Raw genomic sequence first — 25,052 nt, forward strand, 5'->3', positions numbered from 1 at the left:
CTATTCTTCTTTGAGGCCCCGGATCGGAGCTAAAAGGTTAAGGGAAACAAGGGATTAACACTGCCATTTAAAATGTGGTGCCCACATCTTCTCACTGAGCCTCCTCAGGAAAGTGAAAGGTAATCTTTGAAAGGTGATGCACCTGGTAGCACATTATAGAGTCATTTATAGAGTTCCCACTTCCAAAGCAGATTATGGAGCCCGATCCCCACAGTAGTTTAAAAATATCCCACTCCCACAACAGTTTATAGTGCCTGCCCCCTCACAGCAGTATAGCCCCTCCCACAGCAGTTTAAAAAGCCCCCTCCTACAGCGGTTCATAGAGACCCCCTCTTACAGCAGAATCTTCCTTCCACAGCAGTTTATAGACAGCCCCTCCCACCACATCTATGATATCCCCACCACTGCAGCTTATAGAAACCACCCCCATGATAGTTTAAAGACACCCCCTTAAACGACCCCCTCCCATGGTAGTTTATTAAGAAGACTCCCTTTCATGGCAGTTTAACCCCTTAAGGACCACAGGTTTTTCCATTTTTGCACTTTCGTTTTTTCCTCCTCACCTTTTAAAAATCATAACCCTTTCAATTTTGCGCCACCAATTCTACTTTGCAGTGAAATCAGTCATTTTACCCAAAAATCTATGGCGAAATGGAAAAAAAATCATTGTGCGACGAAATTGAAGAAAAAAAGCCATTTTGTAATTTTTGGGGGCTTCCGTTTCTACGCGGTACATTTTTCGGTAAAAATTACACCTTATCTTTATTCTGTAGGTCCATACGATTAAAATGATTCCCTACTTATATAGGTTTGATTTTGTCGTACTTCTGGAAAAAATCCTAACTACATGCAGAAAAATTTATACGTTTAAAATTGTCATCTTCTGACACCTATAACTTTTTATTTTTCTGCATATGGGGCGGTATGAGGGCTCAATTTTTGCACCGTGATCTGAAGTTTTTAGCGGTACCATTTTTGTATTGATCGGACTTTGTGATCGCTGTTTATTCATTTTTTCATGATATAAAAAGCGACCAAAAATACGTTATTTTGGACTTTGGAATTTTTTTGCGCGTACGCCATTGACCGTGCGGTTTAATTAATTATGTATTTTTATAGTTGGGGATATTTACACACGCGGCGATACCGCATATGTTTATATTTATTTTTATTTACATGGTGTTTGAATCACATTTATTAACTTTTTTTTTACCCTTTTTTTTTGCAGTGTTCTAGCTCCCATAGGGACCTATAACACTGCACACACTGATCTTATACCCTGTTCACTGCAAAGCCATAGCTTTGCAATGATCAGCGTTATCGGCGGTCGATTGCTCAAGCCTGCATCTCAGGCTTGGAGCAATCAACCGCCGAGGGGACACGCTGGAGGCAGGTAAGAGGACCTCCGCTCGTGTCCCAGCTGATTGGGACACCGCATTTTCATTGAGGTAGCCCCGATCAGCCCCACTGAGCAGCCGGGCAGCTTTCACTTTAGTTTTAGAAGCAGCATTCAACTTTGAACACCGCGTCTAAAGGGTTAATAGAACAAATATGTGATGGGGGGGCTCAATCTATGTAATACATCATATGGGTGCTCTTCAAGTGTGCAAAAAAACTGTAATCCAAGAGAAGCAAACAGACCCCACACAATATTAGAGAGCACACCAATAATTATTAAGTATTCCATAATTTTATTAAGTACAAAAAAAGAGAAAGGCACACAAATGTAATACATGTACAAAAAGTGGACAAAGCTCTAAAACCAATTAAAAAGGCTCATTTAGAGCCGCAACACAGTCCTAGCAAGGGGCCATGAACCCCCTCAACTAGTAGGCCACTGTCCCGAAATGAAGAGTAAGTGCAATTGACATGTCCCATCCGTGTCACAATGAGTTAGCAGCACTATATGCAGGTAGGAAAGTATGATGTAATTGTACAATATAGCAAAATCAAGTCACAAATAACAGCTAAGTATATACATCAATGCACTACCCTGACTATACATGCATCCTGCCAATATATACAACCTGTGTATTGACATATGGAAGCGACCGGCATGGAAAGGATCAGATAGATGGTTAAGACGGGACAGAACGGTGCCACGGAGCACCACGTGTTCCGTCGCTATAAGGCGACTTCCTCAGGGGCCTTTTTGTACATGCATTACATTTGTGTGCCTTTCTCTTTTTTTGTACTTAATAAAATTATGGAATACTTATAAATTATTGATGTGCTCTCTAATATAGTATGCGGTCTGTTTGCTTCTCTTGGATTAAAGGGTTAATAGCGCGTGGCACCGCGATCACTGCCGCGCGCTATTAGCCCCTGGTCCCGGCATGCCGGGACCGACCCGATATGACGCGTTATATTGCGGGAGCCGGCCAAGGACGTAAATATACGTCCTTGGTCATTAAAGGGGAACTCCGGTGGAAAGAAGTAGAAAACAAATATTTACAAATCAACTGGTGCCTGAAAGTTAAACAGATTTGTAAATTACTTCTATAAAAAAATCTTAATCCTTTCAGTACTTAATAGCTGCTTTATAAAACAGAGAAATGTGTGAATTTCTTTCCAGTCTGACAACAGTGCTCTCTGCTGACACCTCTGGCCGTGTCAGAACTGTCCAGATTAGAATCATATCCCCATAGAAAACCTCTCCTACTGGACAGTTCCTGACACGGACAGAGGTGTCAGTAGAGAGCACTGTTGTCAGGCTGGAAAGAACTTCACAAATTTCTCTGTAGTATATCTGTAGTATATAGAAGCTGATAAGTACTAGAAGGGTTAAGATTTAAAAAAAAAAAAAAAGTGATCTACAAACCTGTTTAACTTTCTTGCACCAGTTGACTTGAAAAAACTTTTTTTTCCAACGGAGTTCCCCTTTAAGGAGTTAAAGAGTCATCTCCCTCCAGCAGTTTAAAGAGACCTCCTCCCACAGCAGTTTGAAAAGCCCTTCCCCCAGCAGTTTATAAAGGGCCCCTCCCACACCACTTTATAAAGTCCTCCCTGCCACACCACTTTATAGAGTCCTCCCTCCCCCACAACTTTATAGAGTCCTCCCTCCCCCACAACTTTATTGAGTCCTCCCTCCCACGGCAGTTTAAAAATTCCCCCTCCCACAACAGTTTAGACAGATCCCCTCACACAACAGTTTATAGAGCCTCTGCCCCCATCAATTTATAGAGATTCCCTCCTACATCAGTTTTAAAAGCCATCTCCCACAGCAGTTTAAAGCACCCCCCTCTCATGGCAGTCTCTCATGGCAGTCTATAGAGCCCCTCTCCCTTGAAAGTTTATTAAATGGCCACTCGCTGGCCAGAAGTGAAAACTTGTGGCGGAGACCAATAAACACAATGGGGGAGATTTATCAAAACCCGTCCGGAGGAAAAGTTGCCCAGTTGTCCATAGCAACCAATCAGATCGCTTCTTTCATTTTGCACAGGCCTTGCTAAAAATGAAAGAAGAAATCTGATTGGTTGCTATGGGCAACTGGGACACTTTTCCTCTGCACAGGTTTTGATAAATCTCCCCAAATCTTCTTACCCAATGTGCATTGGTAGATTGTGTACAGTAATTGCCAGCAGAAAAGCAGAGACCTCTGAGGGAGCCGCAGCAATCTTGCCCTGCCCTGCAGTTACTCGAAAGTTACTTGTAGAAAGGGTGGGGTGACCACATTTTCTAACTTACCAGGTGGCACTTACTCTTAAGACACTACTGATTTACTGTACCCGACACATTCATAGCAGTATGCATGGCTCTATGCTTGGATAAGCAATGAATGCTCCAAGGACCAAAACAGTCTCTTTGCTCTGTATATTGGAGTTAGGCTCCCAACTGGTAATATATTCATGGCTTATCCTAAGGAAAAACTATTTATTAAAAGTTTGGAAAACCTTTTTTTAGAAGAATTATCCCCCTAGGAAAACCCTTATATTTTGTGAATGAGTAGGGGAATTTAGGGGTAAATTCTCTTTAAAGGGGTACTCCGCCCCTAGACATCTTATCCCCTATCCAAAGTATACGGGATAAGATGTGAGATCGCCGCGGTCCTGCTGGGACCCCCAGGATTGCCGCTGCGGCACCGCGCTATCATTACTGCACAGAGCGAGTTCGCTCTGCATGTAATGACGGGCAGTACAGGGGCCGGAGCATCATGATGTCACGGCCCGGCCCCTCGTGATGTCACGGCCCGCCCCCCTCAATACGAGTCTATGGGAGGGGGCGTGGTTATCGTGACGCCCCTGCCATAGACTTGCATTAAGGGGGCAGGCCGTGATGTCACGAGGGGCGGAGCCATGATGTCACATTGCTCCGTCCCCTGTATCGCCCATCATTACGCACAGACCGAACTCGTTCTGTGCAGTAATGGCAGCGGGGTGCCGCAGCGGCGATCCCGAGGGTCCCCAGCAGCGGGACCGCGGCGATCTGACTACTTATCCCCTATCCTTTGAATAGGGGATAAGATGTCTAGGGGCGGAGTACCCCTTTAAGGGGCTGGAGATATATTTTGTTGTTGACTATTACCTGTCTGATTTGAGATCTCCCTCTGTAGACACGGAACACAGACGTAACAACATGTCGGTTTCCCTTGCAGGGCGGCCTTCCTGAATCCCATAATGCACCTGTCACTACAATATGAGGAAGGGACCTGGGAATATAAAGTATTTTATAAATTATTACTGAAGGTTTAGATTCCATATAAGTGACATTATATAATGTACACATTGCATTTAAGTAAAATGAAATGGCGTAGCACACCAGAGGGGACTATGTCCATTCCAATTGTCACTTCATAAAAAGAAAATGATCTTATTACGAATATAAAATAAACTGAGGAGAAATGTACTCTGTAGGTGAATAACAGGGGTGGGAGGGGGTTGAGGGATTGGGATCTAGGGTAATTTTCGCTCACTTGAATTATTTTTCATCACTGTAGGATGTCTACCCCTCCACACTTCTTACCATCTCCTCTCTCCATCATTCACTTCTTCTTTCCTTTGCTCAGTCACTTACTCCTTCACTCATCACTCAACCCTTTACTCCTTTCTTTCTTTAATTAGTCTCTGCATTCTTCCCTATCTTAACTCAGTCATGTTCTCCATCCTCTTCCTCTTTCCCACCTTAACATCCTTCTTCTTACACTACTTTGCTGCCTACTCTAACTCTACATCACATTTCCTCTCTCCATCACTTGGCTATTAAATCATTCCCCTCCTTCATTGTCTCTTTCTTCCTTTCTCCCTTCCTCCTTCCCTCCCTCACTTCCCTTCCCCACTTCCTATTTCTCCCTCCTTAATTTTCTCCCTCCCTTACTTCCTCCCTATCTCCACCCTCCTTCGTCCTCTCTTTTTTCATGCTCTTCTTCCACTATCCTTCTTTCACTATTCTTATCTTTTCTCTCCTCCTTTACTGCTTTCTTCCATCACTTCCTACTCTACCGATCGATTTTTTTGCCCTTCTTCTATAACCACCTTTCCTATCCCTTTCTCTTTACACATTTCTTTCTCTAGGGTTTTTACCATAAAATCCTAGACCCCAGTACAATATATAAGAGGCCCTTCATCTACAATGTGTCATTTATAATTATTGCAACTTTTTTATGTGACAAAAGGGACTTGGGCACTTTCCCCTTTTCCTCCATCTCTATCTATCCATTTCTCAGTTACTGCCATTCTTATCCTTCATTCTCTTCATTCCTAAATCTCTCCCTCCTTCAGTTCTCTCCTTAAGAATGAAGTGAGAGGACCTCACAGCTTGTGACTCAGCCCTAAGCCTTTGACCTGGGTTAGTAGCTTTGGCAGCTCACATTGAATTGCACATAACTGCCCTGAGAAGAATCAATATTTGAGGATTCAAACTTTTCCATAGGTGCTGTATCTTGAGAAGATGACTGTTGAATTAGAAATGAAATAAGAACTTGGAAAACCTGCTAAGTTCCCGGTCCAGCTCAGTAAGCCCACTGTGACTTCAGCTCATCAAGTATAACTTCCTCTTCACTGTACTAACCCAAGGTGTGTGGGAAGCTTGGTGAAGAAGATCTCAGCCATGACACCATGTACATCATGACCATGACAGAGGACCACTATCTCCATTATTTTGTCACTCATCGATCAGGGCATGTTGGGCAGGAGGGGGTGGGGGTGTTGGGAACAAATCCCCTATGGCTAGTCCCACAGTAGATACTAAAAAGCTACTAGTGGTGTAGTGATCGGAACCAGGCCAGGAGGTCCTCCTGGGAATCTGGGACATATGTCCTGGTATACGGTTGAAAATGATCTCACTCATGTACAGGTAGGCTTGTGCTGTGTGGTTGTTCCCTAGGCTAAAATTTGCCAGTTAGACCCCATGATCCCACAGGGCCTCCACTTTCACACCTCTGGTTTGCTGCATTATTTTCACCCTCCCTTGTTCTTTTTTCAGATCATTCCTTACTACTTGTACATTAATTTTGATATGAGTTGTTTTATCATTTACTTCTTCTGATTGGTCTGGGAGCAGCACACTGGGAAGCTCATACTTTTCCTTTGACAGTAATAGTGGCGGGCATCATAAAATGTTATACACATCCAGCAATTCTCATATTGTTCCATCCAGGTCCTGTGGATTTTTGATATTCTTAGTATTTTCACCCACCTGTTTTCTTCCCATCTTCCAAACAATAAGACTTGTGTCCAGGGTCAGAGTCCAAGGAAAAGGGACATTACTATTATAGCTGCCTATCTTAACCTGTGTCAGGGTCCCATCTGCCTTCAGCTGCCAGTTAACAATAGGAAAGATTGCAGGAGGATCCCCGTTCTCATCAAAATATTTTCCATTCTCCACATTAATATTAAGCTGGACCCTCCGTATATAGTAAGTAAGCTGAAGTGGGAAAGAAAATTTGATAAAAAAATATCAGTTACGCTATTCTAAATAAAAAATCAACATTAAGAATATTATGGTTTCCACATCTGTCTGGTCCTCTATTCTTCTCTTTTCTTCCTGCTTCCGAGATGAGTGTTCGATGCAGGATCTGTCAGCTCAGCCAATCACTGGCCGCATCAGTGTCTCATGTCAGCCAGTAATTGGCTTATTCAACAGGTCCTGCATTAAACTCTCTGAAGCAAGAAGATGAGAGAAGACAGGGGCACCGGATGAAGACGAATGGGAGCTGTGAGTAACCATCGAGGGACAGTCATGTAAAATATGTTTTTTATTTCTTCCTCCCCATATTATTATTATAATTTTTTTTTATAAAACACTGGATAACCCCTTTAACCCCTTAACCCCTTAAGGACCCGGGCTTTTTCTGTTTTTGCACTTTCGTTTTTTCCTCCTTACCTTTAAAAAATCATAACCCTTTCAATTTTGCACCTAAAAATCCATATGATGGCTTATGTTTTGCGCCACCAATTCTACTTTGTAATGATATCAGTCATTTTACTCAAAAATATACAGTGAAACAAAAAAAATCATTGTGCGACAAAATTGAAGAAAAAACGCCATTTTGTAACTTTTGGGGGCTTCCGTTTCTACACAGTAAATTTTTCAGTAAAAACAACACCTTATCTTTATTCTGTATGTCCATATGATTAAAATGATACCCTACTTATATAGGTTTGATTTTGTCGTACTTCTGGAAAAAAATCATGACTACATGCAGGAAAATGTATATGTGTCATGAAGAGCACTCCGGTCTCTGCCTCTGGACCGGAGCGCTCACCTCCTGCTGAAGCCATGCGCGCCCCGGTTCTTCACCCTGACCGGGGGCGCAGTGTCCCTGTGGTCTCCGGCGGGGATGCGGGTCGCGTCGCGGCTCGTCCCCGCACACGATCCGCATCCCAGTCTCATCTACCTCTCCCCGCTCCTGTGTACACCGGCCACGTGTCCCGGCGCGCGCGTCCCTGCTCTCTGGGGCGCGCGTGCGAGCTATGTTAAGTTTAAAGTGCCAGCGCACCAATGATTGGTGCCTGGCCCAAATGGTTAATTAAGGGCTAAATTATAAAAGTGCCCTGCTTCTTCCTGCCCTTGCCAGATCTTTGTGCCCTTGTGCCTCTGAGAAAGCGTTCCCTGTAGCCTAGTATTGCCTTGCCTGTTGCCAAACCTGTTGCTACCGTCTACTCGCCTTTGAACCCTTGCCGCCTGCCCTGACCTCTGCTACGTCCGACTACGCTCCTGCCTGCTCCCTGTGTACCACGCCATATCAGCTGCCAGAGAGGTCGAGTTGTTACTGGGGGACACGACCTGGTAGTTACCGCCGCAGCAAGTCCATCCCGCTTTGCGGCAGGCTCTGGTGAAGACCAGTAACTGCTTAGAACCAATCCCTCAGTACGACCCGCGCCATCGCCTCTCTGGTCTAGAGGATCCACTACCTGTCCTGCCGGTTCGTGATAGTAAGATCCGGCCATGGATCCTGCTGATGTTCCCCTGCCGAGCCTAGCGGACCTCACATCCATTGTGGCCCAGCAGGGTCAACAGCTGGCTCAACTGACCGCTATGATGCAGCAGCTTCTGCCTTCCCAGACACAGCCAGCCCCTCCGTCTGCATCTGCTATTTCACCTCCGCCTGCTGTAACCACCGGTTCCAGAATCCGTTTGTCCCTGCCTGACAAGTATGACGGAGATCCGAAGCAGTGCCGTGGGTTCCTGTCGCAGTGCTCTCTACACCTCGAGCTACTGTCCGACCAATTCTCTTCTGAGCGAGCCAAGGTAGCCTTTATCCTCAGTTTGCTGTCCGGGAAGGCCCTGGCCTGGGCTACTCCGCTATGGGACCGCGCTGATCCAGCCACCTCTTTCGTCCAGAGCTTCTGCCAGGAGTACAGGAATGTTTTTGAGGAACCTGCCCGGGTTACCTCCGCAGAGACTGCCTTATTAAACTTGACCCAAGTAAGTTCTACCATAGGTGACTATGCCATTCAGTTCCGCACCCTATCTTCTGAACTGAACTGAAACAATGAAGCCCTTTGTGCCACCTTCAAGAAGGGACTTAACAGCAAGATTAAGGACGTTCTGGCTGCACGTGAGCTACCTTCCACCCTTAGTGACCTCATCTTGCTGGCCACTAGGATAGACAAGCGTTTCCCCGAGAGACATGAGGAACTCCTCCTAGAAAAGGAAAAGGCTCATCCTAGACGCTACCCTCGTCTGGCTCCTATTTTTCTGCGTCCACCTCAACCGTTACTGGGCCTCCCGCAGTGGAAGCCATGCAGGTGGATCGGTCACGTCTGACTCCGCAAGAACGAAGCAGTCACAGAGACGAGAACCTGTGTCTTTACTGTGCTAGTACCGAGCACTTCCTTAGAGATTGTCCTCTACGTCCACCACGTTCGAGAAACGCTCGCACCTAGTAAACATGTGAGAGGCGTTGCTAGGGTTGGATTCTTCCTCTCCAGGCCTCATCATACCCGTGCAGTTGTCCTTCTCTTCCAAGTCCTCTTTCTCCGCTGCCGCCTTCTTGGATTCCGGTTCAGCTGGCAACTTCATCCACGCCTCCTTGGTAGACAATTACCGTATTCCAATAGTCCGTCTACCCAAGCTGCTCTTCATCTCTGTTAACGGAGAGAGACTCTCTGCCACGGTGCAGTACAGCACCCAGCCTCTGCAGATGGGCATTGGGATATTTTTATACTGAGACTTTGGAGTTCTTTGTCCTTCCCTTCTGCTCTTCCGAACTCCTCCTGGGCCTGCCGTGGCTTCAACGTCATTCTCCTGTCCTGAATTGGTCTACCGGGGAGATCTTGTGTTGGGGTTCCTCCTGTTCTGACCGTTGTCTCAAGTCTGTACTTATAAAACGGGACCCGCAAGTTTCTCCGCCTCCTGGCCTGCCCAAGCCATACCACTCCTTTGCGGATGTCTTCTGCAAGAAACAAGCCGAGGTCCTTCCCCCTCACAGACCCTATGATTGCCCGATCGACCTCATACCCGGTTCTACTCCACCCCGGGGCAGAATTTATCCTCTCTCACCTCCTGAGACTCTTGCCATGTCCGACTATATACGAGAGAACCTACAGAGAGGATTCATAAGAAAGTCTTCTTCCCCTGCCGGAGCAGGATTCTTCTTTGTTACTAAAAAGGATGGTACTCTTCGGCCGTGCATAGACTATCGGGGACTCAATAGCATCACTATCAAGAACCGTTACCCTCTTCCCCTGATTGCAGAACTCTTTGACCGTCTGCGAGGTGCCAAGTTCTTTACTAAGTTGGATCTTAGAGGGGCCTAAAACCTCATTCGGATACGAAAGGGTGATGAATGGAAGACTGCTTTCAATACATGAGATGGTCATTTTGAGTATCTAGTCATGCCTTTCGGACTCTGTAATGCACCAGCTGTCTTCCAGGAGTTCGTGAATGACATCTTCAGAGACCTGCTCTATACTTGTGTGGTAGTTTACCTGAATGATATCGTAATATTCTCCTCTGATCTGGATCAACACCGTATTCAGGTTCGCCTTGTACTCTCCCGTCTTAGGAAGAATCGTCTTTATGCTAAATTTGAAAAGTGCCTGTTTGATCGTACTAGTCTCCCCTTCCTGGGGTACATCATTTCTGCCAAGGGTCTACAGATGGATCCTGCCAAGCTTTCCGCAGTCCTGGACTGGCCTCGTCCCTCTGGCCTAAAGGCCAAACAGCAATTTATTGGATTCACAAACTACTACAGACAATTCATACCACATTACTCTACCCTTGTGGCACCTATCGTGACTTTGACCTAAAAGGGAGCTAACCCTAAGACTTGGCCTCCACAGGCCGAGGAGGCCTTTTGCACTCTCAAATCTGCTTTTGCCTCTGCTCCAGTCCTGTCGGGGCCCGATCCCTCCAAACCTTTCTACCTGGAGGTAGACGCCTCCTCCGTAGGCGCCGGAGCTGTGCTCACGCAGAAGACTGAGAAGGGCAAGTTGGTTTCCTGTGGTTTTTTCTCTAAAACTTTCTCTCCCGCTGAGAGAAATTATTCCATAGGAGACAGAGAACTACTGGCCATTAAGTTGGCTTTGGACGAGTGGAGACACTTACTTGAAGTATCTCTACACCCCGTGTTATGGACACTGAAATTATGTGTTTTTACATCCATTGTTTCCCATGTAGTATACATTTCCCTGCCCCCACGGTTTTAGCTTAGTTTCACTACAGCCACAGTAAAGAACCTGTTTTTCCAGGTTATGTGAGGAGAGTAGGCCAAAGGGGTGGGACATTAGGGGATTTCACAGGAAACCACATAGCCCTCTGTCTCTTTTGCTTGGGACTTTCGTTGAGAGAGGTGCAAGCTCCTGCTCCTTTAGCCTTGGATGGATAAGTATATTGATTGTATCATTTCTACACTAAATATTCATGTATCACTTGCGTAGATTCCAGCTAGTTTGCTAAACATAGAGTATGTACTATTGTATTAATGCGTGTATGTATGTCTTATTTGGTTTAGCTAATTAATATTTTTATTAAATGTTATTAACTTTGGTGATTATCGAGTGATAGTTAATTTGGTGGTATACACTGCTGATACAAGACATTTCTGCCAAAATACCTTGTACAATTATTTTACAGTTGTACAAAACGTAATCAGTGTTTCTGGGTGTTTTACAAACATATTTAGGACCTATAAATTTAGCCTGAACTTCCTGCTTCCATTTTCATATAGTTGGTGCCGTTTTGACTTCAACAAAGAGAGCACATGGTCGGGGGAGGGGAATGTTTGTCTTACTCTAATTCTAAAATCACAATTGGTGTAGCATGCAGGATTTTCCACAATAAGTAGAGCTGCAGACAGGATTATCACCCTAGCACCGCAACAAATGGCGTAATCGGCAGGATTTTGCCGGAAATTGAGTATTGGCAGTTAATAACCATATTGACAATAATAGTTTAATTACTTTTCTAATTTGGTGTATCTTTTTGATAAAATTAGTATATGTTCCCAGACTATGCTCCTGCCTGCTCCCTGTGTACCATGCCATATTAGCTGCCAGAGAGGTCGAGTTGTTACTGGGGGACACGACCTGGTAGTTACCGCCGCAGCAAGTCCATCCCGCTTTGCGCAGGCTCTGGTGAAGACCAGTAACTGCTTAGAATCGATCCCTCAGTACGACCCGCGCCATTGCCTCTCTGGTCTAGACGATCCACTACCTGTCCTGCCGGTTCGTGACAATATGTTTAAAATTGTCATCTTTTGACCCCTATAACTTTTCTGTTTTTTCTGAGTACGGGGTGGTATGAGGGCTCATTTTTTGTGCCGTGATCTGAAGTTTTTAGCAATACATTTTTTTGTATTGATCTGACTTTTTGAACGCTTTTATAAATTTTTTCATTATATAAAAAGTGACCAAAAATATGCTATTTTGGACTTTGGAAGTTTTTTTTTGCGCGCACGCCATTGACCATGTGGTTTAATTAACATTATATTTTTATAGTTTGGACATTTCCACACGCGATGATATTTTTATTTACACTGTTTATTTTTTTAAATGGGAAAAGGGGGGTGATACAAACTTTCATTAGGGAAGGGGTTAAATGATCTTTATTCACTTTTTTTTTGCAGTGTTATAGCCCCCTCTAGTGACTATAAAACTGCATTCACTGATCTCTTACATTGATCAATGGTTTCTCATAGGAAACCATTGATCAATGATTCTGCTGCTTGACTGCTCATGCCTGGATCTCAGACACTGAGCAGTCATATGGCAATCGGACACCAGGAGGCAGGTAAGGGGACCCTCCTTGTGTCTTACAGCTGTTGGGGATGCCGTGATTTCGCCACGGCGATCCCGAACAGTCCCCTGAGCTAACCGGCAATGTATTACTTTCACTTTAGACACGGCATTCAACTTTAAAAGCCGCATCTAAAGGGTTAATAGCGTGCGGCACCGCGATCAGTGCCGTGCGCTATTAGCCACGGGTCCTGGCCATTGCTAGTTGCCACGCCCGACCCGCTTTGAAGCGTTATAGAATGGGAGCGAACTCAGGACGTACATGTACGCCCTGAGTCCTTAAGGGGTTAATGAACCTGGTTTTTGGGGACACTTCCATCATTTTTAAATTTTTTTTTATTATTAACATTATTTTAACAAACAATTTGGCAATTATACAGAATGAAAAAAATAATAATGGTTGGCTCATTTTTTATGTTTTTTTTTAAAGTCAATCTGTATGATTATTTCTTCCTGTCTTGTGCCTTTAATTCTTGTTCAGAAGGAAGACTTTTCTCTCAAATCAAACAGTATAACTGTTGCTCCTTATGCGCTCCTCATCATGACAGAAAGAGTAGACATGGCATCAGCAGCAGCCCATTATCTGTTTAGCAGACATCTGATGGTCTGTCAATTACTTTTATAGCTGCAATGCCTCTTAAAAATGGTTTTCCTCTTTACTACTTCTCTTTTTCAGAATTTAAGGTCTGAACCTATTTTCTTTATGAATCTTAGCAGTGCCTCCCACCCTTGTTAAGCATTCACAATGGTGTCTTAAACAGTCTTTAATGCTTCTTTGGGAGCCACAGCAGTGCATCCTTTCTTATCAGTCTTGGCAGTGCTTCTCATTTCTATTGGAGAATTAGGCCTTGCTTACAATAAAGCCAGCAGAGCCCAGAAAACATTAACTCAATCATCAATAATTCTGTGGCTACTACTTTTACTACCCCAAACATGGTGTTTTTTGTTAAAATTATTTGCTTTGTGTTAATTATTTGCTCTGCCTCATCATGACTGAATTAATTTTTTTGTCATGCCAAATATTAACATTAGTATGCCAAAGATACACTGCTATAGCCTGGTCTGATTGTCACAAAAATTAATGGATTACAGATGACTTGCATAAAATGCTTGTATTGACTGTGTTGGTGCTCTACTGCCTAGGCTTTAGTTTACTTATAGAACAGATGAATAAAGTGGCACTCACCTTTCAGTCAATTAAAAAGCAGTCAATTATTTCATAACTCTGTCATAAAAACAGGCATATTTGGATGTGTACTAAGGCTGGGGCGGAGCTTCCTATGCTCCAGTCTCTGTCCACATACAAATCTGTCTGTTTTATGATGGATTTATGAAATAATGGACTGCTTTTTAATCAACTGAATGGTGAGTGCCACTTTAGTTATCTTTTCTATAAATTTTAACATTAGTATTTTAAAACAAATCCTGCCTGATAGCCGCCTCATTATCATTCATAATTTAAAAAACATTTTACAACTGAATAATATATATTGTAAGAACATATCACTTATAGGATATAATGCATATAATGAATGCTTTACCTAAACTGGACCCAACATATATGTGTTATTACCTGCCATGGTTTGAAGTTCCAAATGTTCGCACATGTCCCATTAAAAAATGGCCCTTCACCTATTTTGCAGCTTTTCAGATCATCTAAAGCTTTGGATATGACTTGAACTGCAGAAAACATAGCATGCGTGGATTGCAAGCTAGATACATAGTTGGAATTGTTCTTGATGCCGTCTAAATGTTCTGATCCCGTACATATGTTTACTGGGTTCTCTAAAGAAATAGTTTGATTCTCAGGAAGAAATTTGCAGTTGAACACTGACTCCCAGTACATCCTGGTCCACTTTGATGTTACAGATGTAGATGGATCTATCTTGGCCAGGAATTGACTTAATCCTGGGACAACATAATCACTGAAGGCTAAATTAAGACTTCCAGATAAAATACTAGAATACGTACTCATGGACAATATTATGGCTCTGGCCCAACCCACATTCCCAATAAAAATCTTCCCTGTGACATTCTGCTTTACCATCTCGTTCAAAATAAGAACAAATTCAACTTCAGAGGCAAAAACAACTACAACCGTAGCTGTGGACTCTTTTATGGTCTTCACTATGTATGGGGCATTGCGGTCTGGTTGCCCAAGGTAAATATATTCCATGAAGGCCACACATGCTCCAGCCTTGACTATTTCTTCCCTTATTGGCTGAATTCCCTGAAGGCCATAATTAGTGTCAACAGTCACAAGACCAATCCAGGTCCAGCCAAAGCTGAGAATAAGCTCAGCCAGTCCTTTAGACTGGAACTTGTCACTCGGGACAGTCCTGAAGAAGGATGGAAACATTCTCTTGTTACTTAAGAGAGAAAGACCCGAAAATGAACTGATCTGAAAATTAAAGAAAATTCATATGTAACATAAGGATTTAAGAATGCAAACAACTAACAACTCTTTTGTTAAAAAGATTTCCAGCTAAGCGTCCCACAATTGGAAGTGACCTGTGACAATGCTGATGGGTCGCTAGGCTTCAGAACCATGCTTTACCTTCAGTAGTCACCTTTAATAAGTCCTAACAATAACTCCCAGTGCTCATATACTCCAGAACTTATGATAGGGCAGTATTGGGACACAAGCCAGCAATCATGTAATTTTTTTTTTTTAGAAGATTCCGGGATGGTGCAAAGAATGCTGGAACTTCTTCATTTTAGCGATTGGAGAGGTATCAATGATAGGTAAATGTTATATTCCATCTTTTCCAGCCTTCTAAATTTTCTTACCTGTGGGTATCTGAAGGCCCCCAAAACATGAGCCAAGATGATTGAATTGGCTGAAAATGTAGACCCAATAACGGCGGAGAACAGAGGTCTAGAACAACACTGGTTGTCGGTGATAATTCTATCAGAGTCTGTCAGGAACTGTAAAGCCCCTTGTAATTCATAGTGAGGTATATTACAGGTGTCATACATCTGGAATCCAATAGTCATGTTTGGCAGAATTTTGGGATCCTTGTTGATTTCCTCAACGGTAAATAGGAATGCCTGGAACCGGTGGTAAAATTCTAGGCTGAATCTTCCAAAAACAGAAAAAGGAAAATAAAATCACATTTTGATGGATTTAAAAAAAATATATATAAACGGATTTTACATTATTATTGGTTAACTTTCTCATATATCATCACTATTTATTGTTCTTCTGTATCTTAATAATTTCAATTAATAGTCGTTCTTCCTTTACTAGCCTTTTGGATCCTTTTATCCAGTGTAATGATCTTTATATAGTAAAATATTTAGTATGCTGTCGTACCTTGTGTGGCTTCCTTCTGATGGCACTATATAAAGCCCAATTATCAGCATAATAAATAATAAGTCTACATATTGTCACTAATGTCATAAAAATTACATTACTATGAAGTGTATGAATAGCAGTGACCCACAATAAATAAAATAGCAAAATAGCAAAAGGAAGGCCATTATTTCAAGAACTATATATCATAGTGTAAAACCTACTTACAATCTGCAGGTAGTCTTAAGTGGCCGGACATTGAATGTAAGTTTTTGGTAAATCTTGTCAGAGTTAATAGGCAGTAATACTCCTATCATGATGTCTCCGGGTTGTCTTCTCCCCTCCAGATCTGACGTAGGTGGCAATCTACACATAGGACTGATGGAATGAGCAACTGCCATGACGGGTAACAGAAGTATCTTCATAAAAGTTTTATACATTAGAAACATATTATAGTATTTATCCGTTGGCTTAGCTGTAAATATAAAATATACATTAACACCTACTATACATTATACCATACAATATATCTGTATAATTTAAGGTATCCATAATATTTAGAGAAATTTCTAAAGTTTTGAAGGCAAAAAACTAAATTTTATTACGTCATACAAAATATCTCACTTTTTTTTATAAATATTTTATTTAATTTTTTCATCTGACAACACTAAAGAAATGACCTTCTGCTACAATGTAAAGTAGTTAGTGCACATTCTGTATACCAATGTGCAATGTCGTGTCCCTTCAAAATAAAACAAATACATCAATTAGCCATTTTCCCTCCTTGTAGTCATGTGACTAATGTTACAAGATTTCATGTGTGAATGGGGAAAGGGTGTCTTAAATTTGGTGTTATTGCTCTCACACTAAAAAGAAAGCCTGCAAACAGTTTTCTGGAGACAAGAGACTAAGGACATGGATTACTGGAACCATGTCCCATGGACTGATGAGACCAATAAAAACTTATTTGGTTCAGATACTGTCAAGCGTGTGGTGGCAACCAGGTGAGAAGTACAAAGACAAGTGTGTTTTGCCTACAATGAAGCATGGTGGTGGGAGAGTAATTGTCTTGCCTACATGAGTGATGCTGGCAGTGAGGAGCTACAATTCATTGAGGCAACTATAAATGCCAACATGTACTGTGACATATTGAACCAGAGCACGATCCCCTCCCTTTGGAGACTGGGTCACAGCGCAGTATTCCAATATGATAACAACCCCAAACACCTCCAAGATGACCATTGCTTTGCTAAAGAAGCTGAGAGTAAAGGTGACCAGAATCCTATTGCGCATCTGTTGGGTATCCTCAAATGAAAGGTGGGAGAGCACAAGGTCTCTAACATCAACTTTCGGTCCAATTTGGACTTTTCCCCTTAAACACTGTTAATCGTACAAGTAGGCAATAGAACCACCAGCACTGCTTCTCCTTTGGAACATATATGATGTGTGACTGGGAGCCTATGATATCACAAACTGCTCATATATAGTGGTGCTCAGTCCTAAAGGGGTACTCCAGTGCTTAGACATCTTATCCCCTATCCAATGGATAGGGGATAAGATGCCTGATCGCAGGGGTCCCCCGTGATCTTGCACCCAGTTAAAATCAGTCCCTGGAGCATGTTCGCTCCGGGTATGATTACCGGCGATCACAGGGCCGTCGGCGTGTAACGTCACGCCTCCGCCCCCGTGTGACGTCACGCTCTGCCCCTCAATGCAAGCCTACGAGAGGGGGCGTGACAGCTGCGGGACCCCCAGCGGCGGGACCCCCGTGATCAGGCATCTTATCCCCTATCCTTTGGATAGGAGATAAGATGTCTAAGCGCCGGAGTACCCCTTTAAAAGTCTGATCTCATGAAAATGCACATGGCACTCACTCTTATAGCTAGAGATGAGCGAATAAAAAAAAAGTCTATCTCTGGCCTTCATAGAGCCTCAATAGGGGTGTAGAACACTTTGTCTTGCTGTAACACTCATAGGGTGTGTGCTGGGTCAGTGAAATAATACTGTTATTCAGTATGACATGAAGATCAGAGGCGTCACTATTTGAGTCACTGTCGCAGAGCAGCACAATGACAGAGCCTGGAGGTGGCATCAGTATGAGGAGACCATATAGTGCCTGAATGACACAGTATGGAGGTGGCAGCAGCATGAGGAGACCATGTAGTGGCTGAATGACACAGCCTGGAGTTGGCGGCAGCATGAAGAGACCATATAGCGGCTGAATGACACAGCCTGGAGTTGGCGGCAGCATGAGGAGACCATATAGTTGCTGAATGACCCAGCGTGGAGGTGGCGGCAGCAGGAGGAGACCATATAGTGCCTGAATGACACAGCGTGGAGATGGCAGCATGAGGAGACCATATAGTGGCTGAATAACACAGCGTGGAGGTGGAGGCAGCATGAAGAGAACAAATAGTGACTGAATGACACAGCGTGGAGGTGGCGGGAGCATGAGGAGACCATATAGTGCCTGAATGAGCCAGCGTGGAGGTGGCGGCAGCATGAGGAGACCATATAGTGGCTGAATGACACAACCTGGAGTTGGCGGTTGCATGAGGAGAACATATAGTGGCTGAATGACCCAGTGTGGAGGTGGCGGCAGCATGAGAAGACTATATAGTGGCTGAATGACACAGCGTGGAGGTGGCGGCAGCATGAGGAGACCATAGAGTGGCTGAATGACACAGCCCTGAGTTAGCGGTAGCATTAGGAGATCATATAGTGCCTGAATGACACAGAATGGAGTTGGGGGCAGCATGAGGAGACCATATAGTGCCTGAATGACACAGCGTGGAGGTAGCAGCAGCATAAGACGACCATATAGTGGCTGAATGACTCAGCGAGGAGGTGACGGCTGCATGAGAAGATCATAGAGTGGCTGAATGACACAGCCTGGAGCTGGTGGCAGCATGAAGAGACCATATAGTGGCTGAATGAAACAGCGGGGAGGTGGCGGCAACGTGAGAAGACCATATAGTGTGTGAATGACCCAGCGTGGAGGTGGCGGCCGCATGTGGAGACCATATAGTGGCTGAAGGACCAAGCGTGGAGGTGGCGGCAGTATGAGGAGACCATATAATGGCTGAATGACACAGCCTGGAGGTGGCATCAGCACAAGGAGAACATATGGTGGAAGAATGAGACAGCTTGGAGGTGGCAGCAGCATCAGGAGTCCTGAAAGTGACCCTGTGACAGAGTGGTGCGGTGGGTTGGAATACCAGTACACGGTGACGAAGGTGGGTGAAAAAAGGAGAACTTGGCATCAAATGTGTGGCATCAGGCGGGTGACAGGATCAGAATAGTAGCTGAGGCAGGTAGGCAGAAGAAAATAGTCTCTTTTGTAAAAGTGTTAGTGTGCACAAGTAAGTATTGAGGATATCCATTGCTTAGGATAACATTTATGGACCCAATTTTTTTTAAATCATACAAAAGGAAAGGTGTGAAAAAAAACACCATGTGCCACCTACACCACAAAGTATTGATGTTATGCAAAGACCTCTAAATGGTGGAAGGGAACAACATATGGTCCACTGTAACCAATAGGGATAAAAACTTCCCCTGTAAGACCTTTCTCTTGCATTATTAATTCCCTTATTGGCAAGTGTTACTCGCCCTAAAAAGGGAGGCCTCACACAGGAAACTCTCTCTATTTCCAACTAAAAACCATGGGAATGGCAGTGTTTGTAGGGGGAAATAGGGAGAGGCTCCTGCAAACTTTCCTTCCCATTTTTAGGATGTCTTGCAGTTGGGGGGAACACTTCAGGAACCGTTTGACAACCACATTGAACACATGTGCCATGCAGGGCGCACGTCTCAGTCTTCGTTGTTGCAGTAAGATGTTCTTACTGTTGTTGGTCACCATGGTTTCCATTTCCAGTTTTCGTGAAGTAAGTTATGATTCAATTTCTTGATGAATGACTTTTAGCAGTTCCTCCCCTGTGTGACTCCGTTCGCCAAGGCAAACCATGTGAAGAACAGAGTGACACCGCCGTGCCCTACACACATGGTATGCTGGAGGGGCAGTGGAGGCTGAGGACACGGTGGGGGATGAAGAGGCGGAGTCGCACACTGTAACAGGACCAACGGCCTTAGAGCGTGGAGGAGAAAGCGGCGTGACCTGTCCAAGTTGCTGTTGTGGCTGTGCAGGAACCACATTCACCCAGTGAGCCGTAAAGGACATGTATTGTCCCTGACCATAGTTAGCTCCACATGTCGGCGCTGCCGTGCACTTTGATACACATCGACAGGCTCAAGGACTGGCCCACCTTTTGTTTCACAAAATTGTGCAGGGCTGGTACTGCCTTCTTTGTAATAAAATTACGGCTTGGGACTCTCCACCTCAGCTCGACACAAGCCATCAGTTCTCTGAAAGGAGCAGAATCCATCACTTGAAAAGGGAGGGACTGCAGCACATTCAACTTCTTCGCTGTTGGATGAGTGTGTGCATACTGTTGTCTCTTGGACATGCTTCGCCGATGGATTGCTGGCAGAATGACTGACTCGAAGTAGGAGGAGCAGGAGCATTTGGAGCGACAGAAGATGGGTATGACACACAGCTCCTTTCGGCTGAGATGGTTGAGCTTTGGCTGGCTGAAACAGGGAGTGGCGTGCCACTGGGTGATGCAGCAGGCTGGACCACCACATCAGAGCCCCGTTTCTCCCAGGTCGCTTTACGGTGCTGCAGCATATGTTGACGCAGGGCCATGGTGCAAACATTGGGACCATGGCCACGCTTCACCTTCTACTGATACATCTTGCATGTGGCCAGGTTAACATCCTCTAGATGCTTGATGGAAAACTGCCACACCACTGAGTAGCTGATTTTCCCACTAACAGTCCGCACTGATTGACTGCTACTGCCGCCAACTCCAGGAATCCCTGTTCCACTAGCTGCCGGGTAGGTAGGCTGCCGCGAAGCAGGTAGTCTTCTCCGGGCTTTTTTTGCTCCTGACTTTCCACTTCTGCTATTAAGCTGAATGCCAACCATGCTACCACCTTGCTGGCTCAGCTGTTGCCTCACAGGCAACCTCAACCCTCTTCTCCTGATGATGATGAAGCCCATTCTGTACCCGACTCCCAAGTGCGATCGGCTTCATCATCATTGAGTTGTGTCTGCACGTCACTGATGTTCTCCTCAGGTTCCTCAACAGTGTCTGCTTCAGGAGCCTGAACACTCGCAACACCACCTCCCACGTCACTCTCCTCATCACTACTTGCCTGCCTTGCGGAGGAAGCGGCGGATGCCTCCTCCACTTCTTGGCTAGGCAGTAGCTGCTGACTGTCCTCTAGTAGATTGTCCTCACTAAATAGTGGAGCTGAACCCACAGCATAAGATACTTCTGGGGGGGAGAGAACAGCATAGGACAGAGGCAATGGGAGGACAAAGACTGCTCCTGGGCCATGCCAACTGAGGGTTGTGTCTGAGAAACCCACCGACTGTTGACTGGGGGTGTCAGATGTCATTTGTGATGAAGTGAATGACCGTTTTAACCAATCGATGATGGCAGATAGGTTGTTGGTCGAGACACCATCGCTAGCTGATACCGGGAGCTCAGGCCTCTCGCTGCGACTCTTGCTGCCACTCGCCCCTAGTCTGCTGCGACCTCTGCCTGATGAATTTAGGCCTTTGCCACTCCTCTGTGCATGTCCTGGTGCTTCTCTGCCAGACATACTTAGTGCGTATATGAAGGGAGTACAAAACGCTCCACTACGCTAAAAACAGTATTTGTGTACAACACCAGCAGGTGTATACTTTTCACAGTATCTAGGCCCTTAAGACTTTAACAGGATCAAAATAGTACGCCACTTAGATGTATGTATGTGGTATGCACTTATGAGGGGAGGACAATGCGCTCCACTACGCTTAAAACAGTATTTGCCTACAACACCAGCAGGTGTGTACTTTTGCATTGCCTTTCACAATATCTAGGCCCTTAAAGGGGTATTCCAGGAATGTTTTTTTATTTAACTATGCTACAGGGATTGTAAAGTTAGTGTAGTTCATAATATACTGTCTTTACCTGTTTGTGATGTTTTTTCACAATTCTTATATGATTTTCACTCCAATTTTTATTTTTAACAGCATAAAAAAATCACTGTTGTCTCAGATTTTTCCCAGGTTGCAATGTGGCTGAGACCTGACCTCACTAGTCAGCTGATGACAGGGAGCCTGTCTGCTTCAATGGGTGGAGCGATCGCTTGGTGGGAGAGAGATCAATCTGCAACTAATGCAACAGCTGTAGGCACCCTGATTGAAAACCACAGGTCTTTTGAATGGATGCAGCTTATTTATGTTTCAATGGGTGGGGCTGCTGATGTGTGGGAGGGAGGAACATGGCATTATGGGATTTGTAGGCAAAAAAGAACACTCAAACAGGAAATACCGGTTCACAAAAAGATAGCCACTGTGTTATGGTAATCTCACATCATAGTTATTAAGCCCCAAGACAAGTGCAGATCCTTCCTAAGCATGCTCATTACTGTCTGGCAGGTAAGTACTAAAATCACCTTATGGTGGATAACCCCTTTATTACTTTAACAGGAAGAAAATGAAACACCACTTAGATCTACACACAGGTTATACCTATTAGAGGACAATATGCTTTTAGTGCTCCCCAGTGCTGCAGCACAGAGTCGCTGTGTACTCCACCCAAAATTGCACTTTCTCTTTCAATCTGACTCCCTTCTCTATCAGTGCTTCTAGGCTGGATTTGGGCTTGAGGTGAATCACTGCTGTAAAAAAGCTTTTCTGTGCTACACACTGCTCTCTGTCCCTCTCTCTCTGCAACAGAACACTGATGTGACTGGGAGGTGAATCACTGCTGGAAAAATGCTTTTCTGTGCAACACACACTGCTGTCTGTCCCTCTCTTTCTCTCTGCAATAAAAGGCTGAAATGACTGGCTGCAGAATGGCTGCCAATTATATAGGGCTGTGACATCACAGGGGTGACTGGCTGCTGTTAGGCTGCATGCTGCATGTGATTCAGGGTCATCCCACCTACCCTTGTTCCCGCCGTCCCAGGATTCCTTGCCCCATGTCCTCACATGTTGATCCGCCATTTCAGATGCCCTGGACCACATTAGGGTTTAATGAAGCAATTTGTGCAATCAAATCACAAATCATGTTTTTCCTGACATTCGTAACAAATTTGAATTCATCAGATTCGATTCGCTCATCCCACATATAGCATTAAAATCTTCTTTATTCCAACACGAAAGGTACAAATGCAGTTTGAAACAGCCTGTTGGCCTAAACTGCATTTCTAGTGTGCATTTAAGGCGTTATCCACCATAAGGGGATTTTAGTACATATCTGGCAGACAGTAATGGACATGCTTAGGAAGGATCAGTGCTTGTCTTGGGGCTGTGTTGTGAGATTACCATAAAACCGTGGCTAGCTTCAAAAGACTTGTGGTTTTCAATCAGGGTGCCTACAGCTGTTGCATTAGTTGCAGATTGAACTCTCTCCCACCAAGCGATTGCTCCACCCATTGAAGTAGACAGGCTTCATTAGCTGATTAGGGAGTCAGGTCTCAGCCTCATTGCAACCTGGGAAAAATCTGAGACAACAGTCATTTTGTATGCTGTTAAAAATAAATATTGGGGTGAAAATCACAGAAGAATTGTGGAAAAACCATCACACACAGGTACAGGCAGTATATTATGAACTACACTAACTGTACAGCCCCTGTAGTATAGTCAAATAAAAAAAAAATCCTGGAATATCCTTTTAAATACTGTTATACTGGCTGTGCACTCACTACTTAACATCAAAATATAGAAGAAAATAATTACAAAAATGTGAGGAGTGGACTCACTTATGAGAGATTCTGTGAATACATTTTGAAATTAAATTTATTTCAGTTTATTTTATTGTGTTTATTTTATTGTAATTAAATGTTGTAAATTACCGACAAAATATAGATTTAAAATCTATTAATATATTAGATATAGATTTAACATCTATTAATGTTATGTGTCAGAATAAAAAAAAAATTTAATTGCTTAACTTTTTATTTTAAATTCAACATATCATAAATCATAAAATAAAATATGTATTTTTGTAGTTATAGCAATTTATTAGAAAAAAAAGCTTATTTTCTGTTTTTCACAACGAAAGCAAAATACCAATATGAATTATTTCTATTTTTAGAGTTTGCATTGTTAATATTTATATATTTCATGCATGTTTGACTTTTTGAATTCTTTTACTTATCACTAAAAAGAAACATGGAAATTGTTAATATATTTTTTAGACATTTTTGGAAAATATTGATGTATACATTTTGTTTGATATTTCAGTACACATATACGAACGTTTAAGAAAAAAATGTAGAAATCAAAAGAACAGAATATGTAGAATTTATATTTCATTTTTCATTATGATAAAGAAGCAGGAACATTTATGTTAATAGCTCTATTTATTGTTATTAAGATTCACTAGGGTATTTACTAAAAAAAAATTGTTAATTTGCTAAAAAAAAATCTATTATATTGAATAATGAAATTCTTAAATTAAGAAAAATGATACAAAATTTTTATATTTTGCGATAACCAAAAAAAGGTTGAATTTAATTGTCCATGATTACTTAATACAGTACATGTATGTCAGGGAGTATGATGGACTCAATAAGAACATACCTACTACTTACAGTTGCAATGCTCCTCCAGTCTTTACCTTTGTCCATGTTTCTAATCTTTTATATACATGTATGTCTTATATACTGCAAAGGAATCATCTCAAAGTAGTCCCATGAGGGCATTGTGTGAGGGATTGATTATGATGACAATATAATAGTCGCTGAGATCTGGGTTTCTCAAACGGTTATTTTTTCTATGACCCCTGGGAAAATAATTACGTGATATTTCAGCAGATGTGATCTTTCTTCTATATGATTCTTATCATTTTTTTTATAGAAAAAAACTGACAATACAATCACAGTGTAGGACAATATGAAGGTCCATACACACTAATAAAAAAGGAAAAACGTACACCGATAACTAAAAGTGTAAATAAAAAATAACCAACACAACCAATGCAGCAGGTTTTCGGTATAAACTTGGGACAAGAAGAACACTG

General features: G+C 43.3%; 1 protein-coding gene across 1 annotated transcript; it reads right to left on the reverse strand.

Moving 5' to 3' along the window:
* On the reverse strand, positions 1–24,800 carry LOC130367293 (extracellular calcium-sensing receptor-like). The gene is made up of 7 exons (XM_056569699.1): positions 24,614–24,800; positions 16,201–16,338; positions 15,468–15,759; positions 14,251–15,078; positions 6,634–6,861; positions 4,525–4,648; positions 1–29 (listed from the first exon to the last, which is right to left on the reverse strand). The coding sequence occupies exons 1-7, from the start codon at positions 24,658–24,660 to the stop codon at positions 1–3; spliced, it is 1,686 nt and encodes a 561-aa protein (XP_056425674.1). The 5' UTR covers positions 24,661–24,800.
* Between the last annotated feature and the right edge of the window lie 252 nt (positions 24,801–25,052).

The sequence above is a fragment of the Hyla sarda genome, chromosome 4, assembly GCF_029499605.1.
Source record: "Hyla sarda isolate aHylSar1 chromosome 4, aHylSar1.hap1, whole genome shotgun sequence".
NCBI classification, from domain to species: domain Eukaryota; kingdom Metazoa; phylum Chordata; class Amphibia; order Anura; family Hylidae; genus Hyla; species Hyla sarda.